Source organism: Pan paniscus, chromosome 12 (genome assembly GCF_029289425.2).
Source record: "Pan paniscus chromosome 12, NHGRI_mPanPan1-v2.0_pri, whole genome shotgun sequence".
Taxonomy (NCBI): Eukaryota; Metazoa; Chordata; class Mammalia; order Primates; family Hominidae; genus Pan; species Pan paniscus.
The window spans coordinates 117,127,387-117,146,394 of record NC_073261.2 but is presented as its reverse complement, the minus strand read 5'-3'; the positions used below and the strand labels follow the sequence as shown (position 1 = coordinate 117,146,394).

At 49.8% G+C, this 19,008-nt stretch overlaps 1 protein-coding gene across 3 annotated transcripts in view; it reads left to right on the top strand.

Moving 5' to 3' along the window:
* The window catches only part of ASAP2 (ArfGAP with SH3 domain, ankyrin repeat and PH domain 2), a 199,520-nt gene that overhangs the window by 173,716 nt on the left and 6,796 nt on the right, over positions 1–19,008 (top strand). For 2 of the 3 annotated variants that reach the window (XM_055108257.2, XM_034952582.4), the window contains 5 exons: positions 343–410; positions 4,826–4,939; positions 7,883–8,135; positions 10,651–10,785; positions 13,063–13,228. In XM_055108257.2, the coding sequence (XP_054964232.1) occupies positions 343–410; positions 4,826–4,939; positions 7,883–8,135; positions 10,651–10,785; positions 13,063–13,228 (736 nt within the window). The remainder of the gene's footprint in view (positions 1–342; positions 411–4,825; positions 4,940–7,882; positions 8,136–10,650; positions 10,786–13,062; positions 13,229–19,008) is intronic. The other variant, XM_034952586.4, reaches the window with a different exon arrangement.

Genomic DNA, 19,008 nt, shown 5'->3' with positions numbered 1-19,008 from the left:
TGTTGGCCAGGCTGGTCTCGAACTCCTGACCTCAAATGATTCGCCCACCTCTGCCTCCCAAAGTGCTGGGATTACAGGCGTGAGCCACTGCGCCTGGCCAGTTTTAGTTTCTTGATTAGTTCAAACTTCATCTTTTAAAGTTTTACCTTCTGTATTTAGCTGCAGTTCTATACAATTACAAGATACATTCAGCCTCGACTAGGTCAAACTCACTGTGGATTTCATTAACCAGGCCCAATTTAATTTAGTGCTGCCTTTCTGTTCCTTTTAAAAATTGTCCTGGATGTCAGGCCTTTGCTGGGTTTTGCCTTAACGCCTCCTTTGCTCGCCCTTGAATTTTAGCAAACGAGTCAGGAGAGACTCCGCTGGACATTGCCAAGCGCCTCAAGCACGAGCACTGTGAGGAGCTGGTGAGTCTCCCGCCACAAGGACGGGGTGGGGCACCTGTCACGGGACAGGGAGCCAAGCCTGTCCTCCTTGGGCAGGGTTTGCTGTGAACCAGTGTCCTGAGCAGAGTTCAGTGTTTCTGATGGGATGAGCCCAGAATCAGCCTGCCTTGGAGAAGGCATGCTAGGGAGTCTACAGGGAAACCTAGGGGGACCCACCCCCTCGTAGTGAGACTTGGGGTGTGAGTCAGTGTTTGCTGGTTGGCCGTGTTGGTAACATCACTGCTGTGGTGGGACAACTGGAACAGAGGCCCGAGGCCACCACAAGGGCCTGCTCTCTGGCCTCCATAAGCTGTTTACTTGCTACTTTGCAGGACATCAAGGCCAACCTCCTTTCTTTGTTCCTCAGCCCCAGATCATGTGGGTTGCTCAGTACCATCTTTTCCTGTTCTGGAAGAAAAGACAATGTAGACAGTAGAAAGAGCCCCCCAGGCCGGGGGCTCCCAACTTGGCTTGGGAAGGAAACTCTCTTAGGCTGTTTCCTTATTTCTACAGTGCAGTCAGTTATACCAGTATATAAGATTTTTGTGAGAATTATTATCAAATGCTGTAAAGCAGTTGACACACAGCGCTCAGTAAATAGATTAAGGTCAGGCACAGTGACTCATGCCTTGTAATCCCAAAGCTTTGGGAGGCTGAGGCAGGGGATGATGGCTTGAGGCCAGGAATTCGAGATCAGCCTGGCAACATAGTGAGACTCTGTCTCTGCAAATGATTTAAAAATTAGCAACGCATGGTGGAGCATGCCTGTAGCCCCAGTTACCCAGGAGGCTAAGGTAGGAGGATCACTTTGAGACCAGGAGTTCAAAGCTACAGTGAGCCATAATGGTGTCACTGCACTCCAGCCTGGGCAACAGAGCAACACGCCATCTCCACAAAAACGTTTCGAATTAGCTGGGTGTGGTGGCACGCACCTGCAGTCCCAGCTACTGGGGAAGTTGAGGTGGGAGAATGGACTTGAGCTTAGGAGTTCAAGACTACAGTGAGCCATGATTATGCCAATGCGCATCAGCCTGGGGGAGAAAAAAAAGAACTATTAATAATAAATGCTATACAAGTGTAAGATAAGTAACAGGTCCTCTTTCTAAGCACTGTACATCCACTAGCTTATTTAATCTTTTTTTTTTTTTTTTTTTTTTTGAGATGGAGTCTTACTCTGTCACCCAGGCTGGAGTGCAGTGACATGATCTTTGTTCACTGCAACCTCCGCCTCCCAGGTTTAAGCAATTCTTCTGCCTCAGCCTCCTGAGTAACTCGGATTACAGGCACCTGCCACCATGCCCAGCTAATTTTTATATTTTTAATAGAGACGGGGTTTCACCATGTTGGTCAGGCTGGTCTTGAACTCCTGACCTCAAGCAATCCACCCGCCTTGGCCTCCCAAAGTGCTGGGATTATAGGCGTGAGCCACCACACCTGACCTATCTCATTTAATCTTCATAACTACCTTATGACATAGTTTCTGCTGTTGTCCTCATTTTACAGATGAGGAAACAGGCACAGGAAAGTTAAGTGACTTGGCCAGGGTCATGTAGCTACTATCTGGTTATGGGGGAAATTAAGCCCTGAGGTCCTGAGACACCCATAGTGTGTAATGAATTAACTTCTCTTCTGCACATGTAGAACGGAACTAGCTATCTACCTTCCTTGAGAGAACTGAGAAAATAGCCACACAGATCATTTTCTACAGCGTTTAATTCTCTCATCCTGGTTGAAAAGGCTGGGTTCACAGTGAATGAGCACATTCATTCTCCTGGGGTTGAGCTTTCTCCCATATGGAGTATGGATACTTGCAGGCTGATCAGCATCCTTTAGATCTCAAATATCCTTTGCCTGTTGTTTTGGGGAAAACTCTCTAGCCCTGTTTTTTCTGTACGGTTACGCTGTTGTCACAACAAGCAATACAGAAGCAGACTGCTGTGACCAAAGGTGTGGGGTTCTCCCCCGACCCCATACACCAAGTGTAGTCGCCTGACAGGTTCTTCTTGCCTGCTGCATAGATTAAACCCAATTCATGAGACAGTGTGATTGCAGTAGAGAAAGAGTTTAATTATGACAAGCTGGCTGAGCGGTGGGAGGACAGGAATTATTACTCAACTGTGTCCCCGCAAAGGCTCAGAGGTTAAGGTTTTTCAAGGATAGTTGGATGGGCAAGAGGGCTAGGAAATGGGTGCTGCTGATTGGTTGGGAGTGAAATCATAAGAGTGTGAGAAACAGCCCTTGTCCACTGCATATCATCTCAGGGGGTGCCACGGGACTGGTTGAGTCATGAGTCAGGTTCAGTGGAGTCAGTTGGTCACCAGGATGCAAAAGTCTGAAAAAATATCTCAAAAGATCAGTCTTAGGATATGTTATCTATAGGATTAATTGGGGAAGTCACAAGTATCGTGGCCTCTGGTGCAGTAAACAATTTTTTTTAAAAAAAGACAGTGTCTCTCTGTTGCCCAGGTTGGAGTGCAATGGCACGCTCGTGGACAGCCTCAAACTCCTGAGCTCAAGCGATCCTCTCACCTCAGCCTCCCGAGTAGCTGAGACTACAGATGCATGCCACCATGCCTGGCTAAATAAGTTTTTAAATTTTTTGTAGTGATGGGGTCTCGCTATGTTGCCTGGGCTGGTCTCAAACTCCTGGCTCAAGCAGTCCTCCTGCCTCAGCTTCCCAAAATGCTGGGATTACAGGTGTGAGCCACTCCACTGGATGGTAAACAATTACATTAATAGAGAGGCAAGCTGCACCTACATTTTAGCAGAATTCAGACCCCTCCCATAATCCTAATCTTGAGGCCTTTCATTAGTCTTCCAAAGGCACTTTCAAGTTCCCTAACAAGAACAAAGTCAGTTTTCACATGCACACGTATGTTTATTGTGGCACTATTCACAATAGCAGAGAGACTTGGAACCAACCCAAATGTCTGTCAATGAGAGACTGGATTAAGAAAATGTGGCACATATACACCATGCAATACTGTGCAGCCATAAAAAAGGATGAGTTCATGTCCTTTGTAGGGACATGAATGAAACTGGAAACCATCATTCTGAGCAAATTATTGCAAGGACAGAAAACCAAACACCGCATGTTCTCACTCATAGGTGGGAACTGAACAGTGAGAACACTTGGACACAGGGCGGGGAACATCACAAACCGGGGCCTGTCATGGGGTGGGGAGAGGGGGGAGGGATAGCATCAGGAGATACACTTAATGTAAATGATGAGTTAATGGGTGCAGCACACCAACATGGCACATTTGTACGTATGTAACAGACCTGCACATTGTGCACATGTACCCTAGAACTTAAAGTATAATAAAAAAAAAATTAATTAAAAAAAACAGAGTCAGTTTTAAGGAGGGACTATTACCATCCTTGATTCAAACTTACACCACAAACTAAATTCTTCCCATGGTTAGCTTGGCCTGTGCCCAGGAATAAGGGAGGACAGCCAGCCTGTGAGGCCAGAAGCAAGATGGAGTCAGCCATGCTAGACATTTTTCACTACCATGTTCTTGTAAAGGCGGTTTCACAAGCAGCAGACACCAGCTGGCTGTCCTCCAGTTCAATTAGACACTATCTACTTGGAGGTAGTGTCAGATCCCACAGGCTGGGGGCTCAGTCCCCAAGACTGTCTCCCACCCCAGACACCAGTCACAAATCAACCTCCAGAACTTCTGACCAACCGGCTTCAAGTTGGGGTTCCCACAGCCCCCTCTTTGGGTTTGAATAATTTGCTGGAGTGGCTCATAGAACTCAGGGAGACACTTGTGTTTACTGGTTTATTATAAAGGATATTGCAAAGCATACAGATAGAGAGGTGCGTAGGGCAAGGTGTGGGGGAAGGGATGCGGGGGTTCAATTCCCTCCCTGGGTGCCACCCTCCAGGACCCTCTGTGTGGTTTGCCATCTTGAAGCTCGAGAACCAGTCCTCTGATTTTTATGGAAGCTTCTTGATGTCAGCATCTCTTCCCCCAGGGTATAGGGTGAGACCCTCTCTGGGGAAGGCCTTAAGACCCACAGTCAGAAAAGTGGGGGAAGATAAGAGTCCTGCCTTGGGGCAGGAGAAGTTCAGAGAGATTCTGTCTCCTGAGGCCTTAACACCCCATGTTATAACCGAAGACTGTAACAAGGGATTTGAGAGTTACGAGCCGGGAACTGTGGATGAAAACTAATACAGTTTACAAAGCCTTTGCTGGGACATACCAGCTTTGAGTTTCAAGGTTACCCTGTGAATTAGGCCGAGGGGCGGGGGCTTCACCTGAGACCCAGAGATTTCCATGCATTTGCCTTGGACTAGAAGGCAGGCCTCCTGCCTGCACACTTCAGTGGGTCCAGATGCATGGCCGAGTGTATGAGCAACAGCACTGACCATCCCTCTGTTCTCTCAGCTGACCCAAGCCTTATCTGGAAGATTTAATTCTCACGTTCACGTTGAATATGAATGGCGACTACTCCACGAAGACCTGGATGAAAGTGATGACGACATGGATGAGAAATTGCAGGTCTGTGCCAGGTTGCTAACCATTAAGAGTTTTGATCAGCTTCATCCAGAACAGTGTGGGTCCTAATCTGTAATTAAGGCAGAAAGCTGTTTTATAGAAATGAAAATGTAGCTTACTTTTTGCTTTCATTGATCTCAGTAGGCTCTTGGTTTTACCCTTCCCACTACCATCTCCTGTCTCCCAGCTCCTGCACCCATTAATTTAAAGGAATGGCTAATTATGTACTTATAGGCAGCCTTTTGCTACAAAGGAAAGGTGTGTGTGGCGGGGGGGTTGATTCCAGTGGATTTAGAGGAAGGTCTCTTGCTATGGAGTCATGTCATAAAGGGCCAGATTTCCCCCAGTCTAGGTAATCACATTCTCCTGGTTGATCTTATAAAAACATCAACTGAAATCATCGGACGACCTTTAGAGCTCATTGGGTCCAACCCCTTCCTTTATCAGTTTGGGATATTGAAGCCTCAAGAGAAAAGTTGACTTGGCCAAAGTGAAGCAGCTATTTAGAGGCAGGCTTGGGACTGCACGAAGGCTCTTGCCTCCTCCTCCAGCTCCCTTCTTACCATACTCACTGCTTCACACACAGCGGTGAGCCCCAGGAAGGTTGCTGCCTTCACGCAGGACTTGGAGCTGAGAGTCAGACTTAGGCCGTGTGACCCAAAGCCCTGACTCCTAGCTGCGACCCACTTCCATCTGTCCTTCAGCATGGTGCTTCGAGGCATGTCTGGAATGTGCTCTGTGCTGAATTAGTGGCAAATGCCACATTAAACACATTTTCATGGTTTGGCTTTTTTTTTTTTTTCTGTAATGCATTAATGTTCTGATGTGTATTGAGGATATCTAATTAGATGGATGGATAGGTCAGTAGGTAACCAGATGGCATTTCTGAAACCTGTTGGACTGTCTGCTCATGGAGTTAACATCCATACTTACTGCTTCTTAGAATACAGAATAAGAAATTACTTCACTGAGTTAGCTACAAAACACTGTCAAAGTGAGAAGAGTTGACTGATTTCATACTTAACCTGCCTTAAAAAAAAAAAGCTGGAAGCAATCTGCCCCAGCCTGCCTCTTCATCAAGCGGTCAGATGCCACATTCCCATTTGGTGAGCAGTGATGAAGCAGGTTGCACAGTCCAAGGAAAAGCACAAGAGCAGGGGCTGGTGTGGAGTCCTAAGACTCATCCACGCTGCTCACCTGATTCTCAGCAGACAGCAGCCGTGGGCTTTGCAATTTAGAAATATGTGTGAAGAACCACTGGGTGCTTAGTTCTGCACACTTGAGCTGGGTTTGAACCATTGGTTTGTCTAGAACCTAGAAAGGGTTGGTGGTCCTGTGAGGGAGAGGCAGGGCTGCCACAGTTCATACTGAGCACCTGCTAAGCACCTGGTAATGTGCTAGAAAAGCACTCGTCATATCCAGTGAACAGATAAGAATGTGGTCAGCAAGGTTGAGTCATTTGCTCACAATCATACCTAGTTTAATGAAGCTGGCATTTGAAATAGAAGTTAGGTCTAAGTTACCTGAGTCATCATTCCATGCATTCACTTCCAAGAAAGCACATGACCGGCCGGGCGCGGGGGCTCACGCCTGTAATCCCAGCACTTTGGGAGGCTGAGGCGGGCGGATCACGAGGTCAGGAGATTGAGACCATCTTGGCTAACACGGTGAAACCCCATCTCTACTAAAAAATACAAAAAAATTAGCCGGGCTTGGTGGTGGGGGGGGCGCCTGTAGTCCCAGCTACTCAGGAGGCTGAGGCAGGAGAATGGCGTAAACCCGGGAGGCGGAGCTTGCAGTGAGCTGGGATTGCGCCACTGCATTCCAGCCTGGGCAACAGAGAGAGACTCTGTCTCAAAAAAAAAAAAAAAAAAAAAAAATCACATAACCTTCAGAGGGGAGCAGGGGTGGCCAAACTCTTAAAGGGCCAGATAGTAAATATTTTAAGCTCTACGGGCCTAAAGCATCACAGTCCATGTTAACGATTACTCAGCTCTGCCAGGATGGCTCAAAAGCAGCCTTAGACAGTATCTAAATGACAGGACATGGCTATGTTCCAATAAAACTTTACTGACAAAAAACAGGTGGTAGCCCATAGGCCACTGTTTGCTAAGCCTAATTTGGAGGAATCTCAGGAGCTCCTGTTCATATGGGAGGAAAACATTGATCTCTGCTGAATGAGCCATATAGCTGTTGGAGACTGAGTGCAGCGGGCTGGCCGGAGCTGGCCACCCTGTGGGGTAGCATAAGAAGGCATGTTTAGGAAGGGGAACTTCAGGGAAAATGCTGACTTAGGTTGAGATAACTTCGGCTCATAAGATAAATAGCTTATATTTTAAATCCATCACAGAATGGAGAATTTTAACCTGTAATTAACAGCTTTTTTGGTATGTGTGTGTGTACTAGTCAGTTCTTACACTGCTGTAAAGAAATACCTGAGACTGGGTAGCTTATAAAAGAAAGAGGTCTAATTCACTCACACCTCCACATGGCTGGGAAACATACAATCATGGCAGAAGGGGAAGCAGGCACCTCTTCACAGGGTGGCAGGAGAGAGAGCAAGCGAGAGCAGGGAAAACTGCCTTATAAAACCATTAGGTCTTGTGAGAACTCACTATCCCAAGAACAGCAGAGGGGAACCGCTGCCATGATCCAGTCACCTCCTTCCCTCGACAAGTGAAGATTACAATTCGAGATGAGATTTGGGTGGGGACACAAAGCCAAACCATATCAGTGTGTGTTTCCTTCACGAGACACAAGGAGGAGTGAATTTTCACTCTTGCAGCTCTCACGCAACTTGTAGCTCTCAGGCAACAGTTGAGAGCTCAAATGGTACCAGGCCCAGCAGAGTTGGTGTCAGTGAGGTTTTCACCCCTGTGTTGAATGTTATCACCAGGAGCAGTTCATATTTGTCTCACACGCCTCTGCCCTGATGTTCTCCTGCAGCCCAGTCCCAACCGGCGGGAAGACCGGCCCATCAGCTTCTACCAGCTGGGCTCCAACCAGCTTCAGTCTAACGCTGTATCTTTGGCCAGAGATGCTGCAAACCTTGCCAAGGACAAGCAGAGGGCTTTCATGCCCAGCATCTTGCAGAATGAGACTTACGGAGCCCTCCTGAGTGGCAGCCCACCTCCCGCCCAGCCTGCAGCCCCCGGCACCACCAGCGCCCCCCCGCTTCCTCCACGGAATGTTGGCAAAGGTATGAAGCTGTCAGTCATCCCTGTGAATATATAGAGGGTCTTGTTTTGTGGTTTGGGAAGTTTGCAGCTGCCCTGCCTCCAACTCAGTGACCTTTGGGCTCTTTTGTTTTGTAGTCATTTTCTGTTTGCTTCCTAAAGGGATTCCATCATTCTTATCAGGCCAGATGGTGGTAGAGTCTCTTGATTTGACTCTTATTCTGGGCAGAGTTGTGGCATCTGCCTGGCTTGGGTAACATGGGAACTCCCCCAGGGCAGCCTGAGGTGGCCAACTGGGCTCCCGGGGCTGGGCCAAAAGACACACTCCTGCAGGTCTCCCCTCTGCACCCTTCTGCTTACCTTTCTCCACTCCTTCCCAGGCCTTCGTTCTTCCTTTTTATTTCTCTTCTGCCTTCATCTGGTCCAGCTCATGGCCCCTGCGATTACTTCTTACCCATGATCCCCATAAAAGATATTGGGGAACAATGCTCGGCCTAATTGTAAAATACAAAACCAGCCCTGTGGGCCTACCAGTGTCTTAGGGCAAAAAGCATGCTTTTCTTACCTCAGCTGTAACCTGGAGGGTTTGACTCAACAGGTGACACTTTCTGTTTTTAGAAATACGCAAACCAAAGCTCTCAAAAGTTAGGTAATTTGTTCATTCCTGAAGAGCAGCTGGCTACGGTGCTCCTTGAAGGCAGGTCCGGCGAGTGACCCACTCAGCTCTGGGCTTAGCTCCAGTCGTGGCCGTGGCCTTCAGAGGGTTTCCCACATGAAGGGGGCTGCTGAGACTTTGATGCAGGGAGGGGGGCCCAGGAAGGACAAGAGTCTGCACAGAGCATGTATCCAGGCATTGTGGCCGCTGTGAGCCGCTGATGGAGTGGAGCCCACGTCCCCAAATACATCCCAAACTGTCCTTATGTGGTAGCTGCTAGCTGGGCAGGCCGGGTCGGTGCGTGAGGGTGGCTGAGGCCGGGAGACCTGGCCCAGGGCTGAGCAGACGGCTGCAGCTTTGTGCTGCACGTACACTCGGCTGTGCTGCTGGGCCCATCTTCCCTGCCATCCTGGGTGTCTCACAGACCCTCACACGGCTCTGCCCCTGTCATTCAGGGAGGCCCAGAGAAGTGACAATGAACCTGTCATGTGAGTCACTGAGTCATACCCCGAAGAACAAACCTGCTGAGAGCAGACCTTCCCCCAGGCAGGCCCAGAAGCCAACTGCTTGCTGTCCCCACACACCCCACATCCCAGACCGCGTCCATCCCTGGCTTGATGAGGACGTCCCTGAGCACAGAAGGCAGCTACAAGATGAAGCCACACAGTCGCATCTCCTCCCAGTCAAACCCCCAGGCTGGCTGGTCGGGGCCCAGGGTGGGTGCGGCTTTCTCCCCGCCTCTCCCAGATCCTGCAGGCAGGCATCAATTTTCTACGGCCCACAATCAAGATGATTTTGATCATCCTCCTTCCCAGCAGTGGCTTTTGCTGACTGTGTGTGTCACGGGAGGAAAGATTTTATTTTGTTCCACTGGGTCATGGAGGGGTAAACTCTTAATCTCCTGGTTTCCCGAAGTCTTGGAATTCAAGGGTTTTGATTTTTTTTCCTTTTTCTTTTTGCCGTTCCTGTCCCTAGCATCATTTCTTCTTCCAGTGATGTAGGTCATACCCCTTACCTGCCATCTCCACCATTCTCTGTGTAGCCCACATGTGGTCTTGGATGGAATTCTCACATGCAGATAAATAGCAAATGGAGTTGACAGTGTCAGCCTTGCATTTGGGGCAGACCTGGCTCCCCAGGGGAGGAGCTCGAAGGCTTCCTCTGGACCCAGTGGCCTGGCCCATTTCTAGGCCTAGCCTTTGCCCTACAGGCCGTGCACAGCCTCCAACATGGGGTCACACCTAGCACCTGGGCCCTGTGCACCTGAGCTTGGAGGTTTGTGAGGCAGAAGAAGGGCTTGTGACCTGGAAAATGCCATCTCTTGTGGGTCACCTGAACCTGATTGGTGTCATCTGTGTCTGCTTCCAGCCAGAAATATGTTTGCGGGAGGGAGGGAGAGAGAGCCCCTCCTCTAGTGTCTGATTTGCACTCTGCCCCCCACCTGTGCCAGCTGGGCACACGGTGTTCCTCTTCACACGGTGGTGACTCCCACGGCCCATGGGAAGGACTCGGTGGGAGGGTGGAGAGGAGCAGAAGTTCCGGAAGCTCCAAGTGCAGTGTTCGCAAGAGAACATTGTGACTGTTTATTTCCTTCTTCAAATGATACTGATATTTGATAAATAAACTCAGGAATTTTAAATTTCATGGATTGAGAAAACCTGCTGAGAATAGTCCTTGAAGCCTCTTTGGTTTAGCGAGTATCAGTGTCTATCTTCCACATGCCGGAGACAGGAGTAAAAGCATTGAGGGTTCTAGGTAGAAGGGTCATACTGACCGTTTCATAAGGGGGAGGATCAATAACGCAGTGTTCTGTTTCTGTTTTTGTTCGTGTGTGCACGTGTATGTGTGTGTGCATGCGTCTGTGTGCATGCGTGTGGGTTCAGTTCAGACAGCCTCCTCTGCTAACACCCTGTGGAAGACAAACTCTGTAAGTGTGGACGGTGGAAGCCGGCAGCGATCTTCGTCAGATCCGCCAGCTGTCCATCCACCGCTGCCCCCTCTTCGCGTGACATCTACCAGTACGTTTTTTTCCTTTTTCCTTTCTTGCCCGTGGGCTTTGTAGATCTGGATGGCGGGGGGTGCTCTCTGGAGCCACACAGCTGCCGGCACAGACACGTGCCAAGTGCCCCGTGTTGTATGGCTCCCTGTGGCTCTTGTGCAGGGCTCTCAGCTCCCCCAGCCTCCTTCGTCACAGCTGCAAACCCCTGCCTGTCCCCACACTGCACCACCAAGTAGCTTCCTCACTCCCTTCCTCTGTCTTCCAAAGCATTTCAGCAACATTTCCTCCTTTACACAGTACCCCAGGGTTTCTTTTTCCTTTGGCCATTTGGTGATTTTCAATATTTTGGGACAGTCACTTGGATTAGAATCTGGCTTTTTGTTTTTCTTTTCTTTTTCTTTTTTTTTTTTTTTTTTTGGGACAGAATCTCACTCCATCGCCCAGGCTGGATGCAATGGCACAATCTTGGCTTGCTGCAACCTCCGCCTCCCGGGTTCAAGAGATCGTCCTGCCTCAGCCTCCCAGGTAGCTGGGATTACAGGAGCCTGCCACCATGCCCAGCTATTTTTTTTTTTTTTTGTATTTTTAGTAGAGATGGGGTTTCACCATGTTGGCCAGCCTAGTCTCGAACTCCTGACCTCAGGTGATCCACCTGCCTCAGCCTCCCAGAGTTCTGGGATTACAGGCATGATCCATGGTGCCCAGCCTTGTTTTTCTTTTTAAGACAGGGTCTCTCTTTGTCCCCCAGGCTGGAGTGCAGTGGCACAATCATGGCTCACTGCAGCCTCCAACTCCTGGGCTCAAGGGATCCTCCTGCCTTAGCCTCCTGAGTAGCTGGGATTATTGGTGCAAGCGTATTTTTTGTAGAGACAGGGTTTTGCTATGTTGCCCAGGCTCGAATTCCTGGGCTCAAGTGATCCACCCGCCTTGTCCTCCCAAAGTGCTGGGATTACAGGTGTGGGCCACCACGCCCAGCCTGGCATGTTTTCTTTAATATCAACATGTGGTTGAAAGTCCTGAAAACCTTGGGGAAAGAAGCGGGAGGAGGTTTTTAGGAAGAAGTTTTTCTCCAGTGTACAGAACTAAAGTCTTTTTTCACTGGATCAGAGAAGCGAGCCCTGGATGCTGCCCTGTCTCCTGCTGCAGCAGCCCTGGAGTGGGGAGTCCAGCATCTCTGGGCTTCATTGCTTCCAGCGCATGAGAATTCTTGAGCCAAGGTGCTTGTGACTTCCTTAGAGTAAGTTAAAATTAAAAGCAGCCCAGCCCCAGCTAGAGTCAGTGCCGTGTGTGCACATGCCGGCAGCAGAGCCGGGAGCAGTGGGTCTGGGAGAGTCTTCAGAGGTTTCCAAGGCGAACACACCAAAGGCCAGAACCACTTTCCTGCCTCTCCGTCTGGTGGTCCAGGGGCTGCATTTGTGTGCTAGAGTCAGACTTTTGAGTTTTCCTTTAAATTGGAAAAAGGAAACAATAATGATAGAAAGATCATAAGCTGGATCCCTTCATGTTTCCCCACGCCAGTTTCCTCTTTGTGTAGCTGAAGGCCTCATTCTTCCTGGCTTTTCCTGGCAGAGGGAAACCCAGCGCCTTATGTGTTACCCATCCTGAGGCCCAGTATGATAAGCCCGACATTTAGAGAGGGCTTAATGCCTATCCAGGGAGGAGAGACGGAGGAAGGAGACTTGGACTCACAGCCTCCCTCCAGGTCTTACCAGCTCTGCCACCCTTGACGAGAGCTCTTCCCCTCCGTGGGCCTCAGCCTCCTTGTCTGTAAAACGTAGACACTAATAAAGCTCTTCACCCACCCACTCTGGAGACTGAGGAGCCATTACTAAGTTAGTAGCTCCCATCTCTCCTCAGATCCACCCTGCCCAGCAGCCCGATGAAGTGGGTAGGGCCTCATCCCTTTGGCCACAGGTCAGTCGATGTGCAAAGCAGGCCCTGCTTCCCCGGGCAGAGCTGAGGGCCCCTGCCTCCTGCTGTTGGGTCTTTGAGTGGAGAGCAGGAAACTGCTGGCTTTCCCCCAGGGAGTTCTAGCTGAGAAAATACTCACTCACAGGCTGATAGAAAAATTGTCATCCTAACTTTAGGCTCCCAGCTTCCTTATTAGTTTGGAAAGGACTCCCTGCTTCCTCCCTGTGAATAGTTTTCTGAAAACTGGCAAGGAAATAGCAGCAGGTTTTTCCTTAGGAAATAGCAATAAAAAACTGAAGCCCTTCTCAGAGAAGCCTCCAGTGAGGAGGCCTGAGTGGGAAGCCTGGCGGCTGACCCTCTGCACGTCTCTCCCTGTCCTCCGCAGATCCCCTGACCCCCACGCCGCCCCCTCCCGTTGCCAAGACGCCCAGCGTAATGGAAGCCTTGAGCCAGCCGAGCAAGCCTGCCCCGCCTGGGATCTCACAGAGCAGGCCCCCACCTCTGCCCCCACAGCCGCCCAGCCGCCTCCCGCAGAAGAAGCCTGCACCGGGGTAAGCCACCCCCAGTCAGCTCGGCCATCCGTGCTCCTGCCCTCTGACCTCACCTGCCCAGGGCTCTGCAGGAATGTTTGCAATCCCCAGGGCTCCTACTCCAGCGTGGGCGCCACATAACTAATTCATCGGGGCTGAAGGGTCTTAAAAATAACTGGAGGATTTTTAGACTGTAAAAATGTCTTACAAATGTACATTTTAAGTCCACAGAATGAATTCAGACAAAGTGTCCTCAACACACAAGGCTTCTGGGTTCTATTTGCTGCTCACCCCCCAGGTGGTCTCTGTTTCTGTTTTCTTTCTATTTTCCCAAGGTTGTTTTGAACACATAGACCCTCTGTGGTGTGAGGCGTGGATTTCCCACAAACAAGGACATTGTCCTGCATCACACAATACCACCTGCAAAATCAGGAAATTAACACGGATGTAGAAACACCACCCAATCCTTAGACCCAGGTCAAGCTTAGCTGTTTGTCCAAATAATGCCCCTTGTTGCAGATGGGTCCAGTTCGTGGCTTTTTTTTTTTTTTTTTTTTTTTGAGACTGAGTCTAGCTCTGTCACCCAGGCTGGAGTGCAGTGGCATGATCTCGGCTCACTGCAAGCTCTGCCTCCAGGGTTCTTGCCATTCTCCTGCCTGAGCCTCCTGAGTAGCTGGGACTACAGGTGCCTCCCACCACGCCTGGCTAATTTTTTGTATTTCTAGTAGAGACGGGGTTTCGCCGTGTTAGCCAGGATGGTCTCGATCTCCTGACCTCGTGATCCACCTGCCTCGGCCTCCCAAAGTGCTGGGATTACAGGCGTGAGCCACTGCACCAGGCCCCAGTTCGTGGCTCTTAATCTGGATCTTTATGGTGGGAAATGGTTCCTTTTAGTGGAAATGATATTTAGAGGCCAAGTTCTGGGGGCTAGGTGGAGAGTCACTGCTCCCACACAGGCCCTCTGAGCTGTTAGAACTTGGAAATATACACACATGTACAGGGATACATACATACACCACTTATCTCTCTATTCCGTATATTTCTGTATTGAAATCCATGAGTTCACATTGACATCTCTGATTTCAGTTGTTCTAGTAACAAACCACACCAGACTGACAGACATGAGGCACAGCCAGTTTATTCTGCTGACAGATTGTCAGGAATTTGGATGGTACTGTGGGGTCTTCGTCTTTTCTCCACAGTATCTGGAGCCTTCGCTGAAAGGACTCGAAGCCTGGGGGTGGTTGGACACAGGAGGTGACTCGTTGGCTGGGGGTTACGGTCAGAGTCTCTTCACCCCCCCTGTGGTAGCTGATGCTGCCTGTCAGCCGGAGTCTCAGCTGGGCTGTGACCAGAACACCTACATGTCCCTGGCATGGGCTTCCTCATATCACGGTGGCTGGGTCCACGGACAGGTCCCCAGAGAGAGGCCTGGCCCTGGAAGCTGGCACGGAATGACTTCCGCCATACGTCACTGCTCAGTTACCATCTCAGACACAGTCGGGGCAGAGAGGACTGTGGAGTGGCACAAGGAAGTCATCAGTTCCACCTCTCAATAAAGATTTTGGGGCCAGGCGCCGTGGCTCACACCTGTAATCCCAGTACTTTGGGAGACCAAGGTGGGCGGATCACCTGAGGTCCAGAGTTTGAGACCAGCCTGGCCAACATGGCAAAACCCCATCTCTACTAAAAATACAAAAAAATTAGCTGGGCATGGTGGCACGCACCTGTAATCCCAGCTACTCAGGAGGCTGAGGCAGGAGAATCCCTTGAACCCGGGAGGCGGAGGTTGCAGGGAGCTGAGATCACGTCATTGCACTCCAGCCTGGGCAACAAGAACGAAACTCCATCTCAAAAATAAAAAAGAATTTGGAGACTAGGCACCATGGCCCACATCTGTAATCCCTGCACTACTGTGTTTTTGTTTTTTTGTTTTGTTTTTCTTGTGTTTTTTTTCTTTTTTTTTTTTTTTTTTTTGAGATGGACTCTTGCTCTGTCGCCCAGGCTGGAGTGCGGTGGCGCGATCTTGGCTCACTGCAAGTTCTGCTTCCCGGGTTCACACCATTCTCCTGCCTCAGCCTCCCAAGTAGCTGGGACTACAGGTGCCCGCCACCACGCCTGGCCAATTTTTTATATTTTTAGTAGAGATGGGGTTTCACCGGGTTAGCCAGGATGGTCTCAATCTCCTGACCTCATGATCTGCCCTCCTCGGCCTCCCAAAGTGCTGGGATTACAGGCTTGAGCCACTGTGCCCAGCCCATCCCTGAAGTTTTTTAGGAGTAGAGAAATAAAGTTAAACTTTTACTTAGTCCCTCTGTTTTTCAAGATATTCCCAATAGCCGCACCTGGTATCCCCCATCCAGACACCGTCCGTTTTGCCCTCTCCAAGAATAGAAGCTTCCTGTCCTTAGTAGGTTGGGCAGGGCAGCGGCTAAGGCTACACAGAGCTGGGGCGAGATTCCAGGGGTTCAGGAGCTCCTCAGACAGATTTTTGGCTAATTCTTCTGCATACTACCTTGCCTTTCTCCCCTTCCAGAGGGTCCTGAGCCTTCTGAGGACACTTCAGGACTACAGATAGGAGCATTTCAGGGCCTTCCTCACTGCTGGAGTGGGATTCCATTCCTGAGATAACTAGGTTGACTGTGATTTATCTTTCACTCTGTTGCCCAGGCTGGAGTACAGTGGTGTGATCACGGTTCACCGCAGCCTCGACCTCCTGGGCTCAGGTGATCCTCCCACCTCAGCCTCCGCATAGCTGGGACCACAGGCACGCACCACCATGCCCGGTTAATTTATTTTTATATTTTGTAGAGGTGGGGGTCTCCTTATGTTGCCCAGGCTGGTCTCGAACTCCTGGGCTCAAGCAGTCCTCCCACCTTGGCCTTTCAGAGTGCTGGGATTACAGGCATGAGGCACCGCGCCTCACCTCTTTTAGGTTTAATTTTTAAAAATCCTTTTCCTTGGAAAGAAATGGAAGTAAATGTACTTAAATCTGCCATTTTAACCAGAAGACTCCCAAAACTTTTTAAATGCTACTTTGCAAGATAACTTTCTAAAATATAACATGCAGGGCTGGGCGCAGTGGCTCACACCTACAATCCCAGCACTTTGGGAGGCCAAGGTGGGTGGATCACTTGAAGCCAAGAGTTCAAGACCTGCATGGCCAACATGGCAAAACCCTATTTCTACTAAAATTACAAAAATTAGCCGGGCATGATGGCACACACCTGTAATCCCAGCTACGCGGGAGGCAGAGGCAGCAGAATCACTTGAACCCAGGAGGTGGAGGTTGCAGTGAGCCAAGATCACACCACTGCACTCCAGCCTGGGCAACAGAGCCAGACTCCGTCTCAAAAAAATAAAAATAAAATATGCATATCTGTGCCCTCCTAGTCTTAAACAGCTACTGAATTATGCTGTAATAAATGGGCTTTCCAGTGCTAATTATTTCTGCCTCTACACCAAAGTGGCCACAGGCCATGCTTCTCTTGGCTTCTGGGCTTTCTTCTGCCTTCCCTTATGACTCCCTGGGATTTACACTTTCCATGCTGCTGTTTTTCGAGAGAAACAAATCATGTGTTGAAGTCCTGGCTAAGGAGCCATCAGCTGCCAGCAGTTATCGGGACTCTGAGAACTGTGGTTGTCAGCTGTGAGGTGCAGGTTCCTTGTTCTCAGAAGCGTTCTAGCTGGCGGGAGCTGGACAGGTTTCCTCTGGAACACAATTTTACCTGGTTTCACATCTGACTGGCAGGAAAAAGGGAAGCAGGGCAAGTGAGGTTAGGGCTACCCAGGACAGACGAGGATGGACGGAGTCATGTCGTCAGCGCCCAGTGGAGTTCTGACTGTAAAGGAATACACTGGTACGTCCTCCTTGTGAAGGAGGCTATCCCTTCCCCACCACCGGTGATTTTGTCTCTGGGATAAATGTGAATTTTCACACCTGTTCTCTTAGGGTAGGAGTCAGCAAACTATGGCTCACAGGCCACATCCAGCCTGCTGCCTGTTTTTTAGGGCCATGAGCTAAGAACTAAGAATGGCTTTTATATTTGTAATTGGTTGGGAAAAAAAAATCAAAAGGATATATATATATATATTTTTTTTTTTTTTTTTTTTTTTTTTGAGACGGAGTCTCGCTCTGTCGCCCAGGCTGGAGTGCAGTGGCTCGATCTCTGCTCATTGCAAGCTCTGCCTCCCGGGTTCACGCCATTCTCCTGCCTCAGCCTCCTGAGTAGCTGGGACTACAGGCGCCCACCACCACGCCCGGCTAATTTTTTGTATTTTTAGTAGAGATGAGGTTTCAGCATGTTAGCCAAGATGGTCTCGATCTCCTGACCTCATGATCCACCCGCCTCGGCCTCCCAAAGTGCCGGGATTACAGGCATGAGCCACTGCGCCCGGCCTCAAAAGGATATTTTGTGGCACATGAAAATTGTGTGAGATTCACTTCAGCACTCAGAAAATATTATTGGAACATTAGCCACACCTGTTTTTTTATGTAGTCTGGGGCTGCTTTCACACCACAGTGGCAGAGTTGAATACTTGAAACAGAGATGCTAGAATCCACAAAACCAGCTGGGTGCAGTGGCTCACACCTATAATCCTAGAGCTTTGGGAGGCCGAGGCAGGAGGATTGCTTGAGACTAGGAGTTCGAGACCAGCCTGGAAAACATAGTGAGACCATGTCTTTACAAAAAATTTTGAAAGTTAGCCAAGCATGGTGGCGTGCACCTGTAGTCCCAACTACTCAGGAGGCTGAAGCGGGAGGATCACTTGACCCCAGGAGTTCCGAGGCTGCGGTGAACTGATTGCCGCACTGCACTCGAGCTTGGGTAATAGGGCAGGACCCTGACTCAAAAAACAAACACAAAGGCCAGGCACAGTGGCTCACACCCGTAATCCTAGCACTTTGGGAGGCCGAGGTGGGCAGATCACCTGAGGTCAGGAGTTTGAGACCAGCCTGGCCAACATGGTGAAACCCCGTCTCTACTGAAAATACAAAAAATTTGCTGTGCGTGGTGGTGCACACCTGTAATTCCAGCTACTCGGGAGGCTGAGGCAGGAGAATTGCTTGAACCCGGGTGGCAGAGGTTGCAGTGAGCCGAGATTGTGCCACTGCACTCTAACCTGGGTGACAGTGCAAGACTCCATCTCAAAAAAAAAAAAATTCACAAAGCCTAAAAAGTTTACTATCTGCCTCTTTAAAGAAAAAGTCTGCTCACTGCTGTCTCAGAGGATCAGGCCTTCCCTGCGAGTGTTCTGTAGTTAGGGATGACGCCGGCCAGGGGGTCAGCCAGGTCAGTGTAGTGATGTCTGCAGAGACATTTACACCCAGAGACACAGATGGAAAACAAATGGCTAGACTGGTCAAATGGGAGGGGTCTTTGTTTTATGGAATAAAACAAAGTTCCTTTTCAGTTCCTTCAGAGTATGAGCAAAACCCATGTGATGTTTTCTCTCCCTTCATTCTGGGACTGCAAGCATCGAGGCCAGACAGGGTTCATTCCGAGCAGCGAAGGGAGTGTCGACAGACGGGAGCGTACAGTGGAAAGAATCCCATCCTTGCCTTCCCCTTCCCTTCCTCCCTGGTCTTCCTCTCCTGCTTCTCCAGCCCCCGTCCTGTGCCTGGCTTTATGCTAGGTCCAGGAGCTCCACCGGGGAGCTGAAGCCAGTGGCACTGGTCCTTAGCTCTGGAGTTGACGGATCTTGTGTCACACCTTTTGCAGATGAAAATGCTGACTCTCCAGAACCCATTTATCCAGGGCTGCCAGGTGGCAGGTTCGAGATGAGGGACCCCTCTCTGC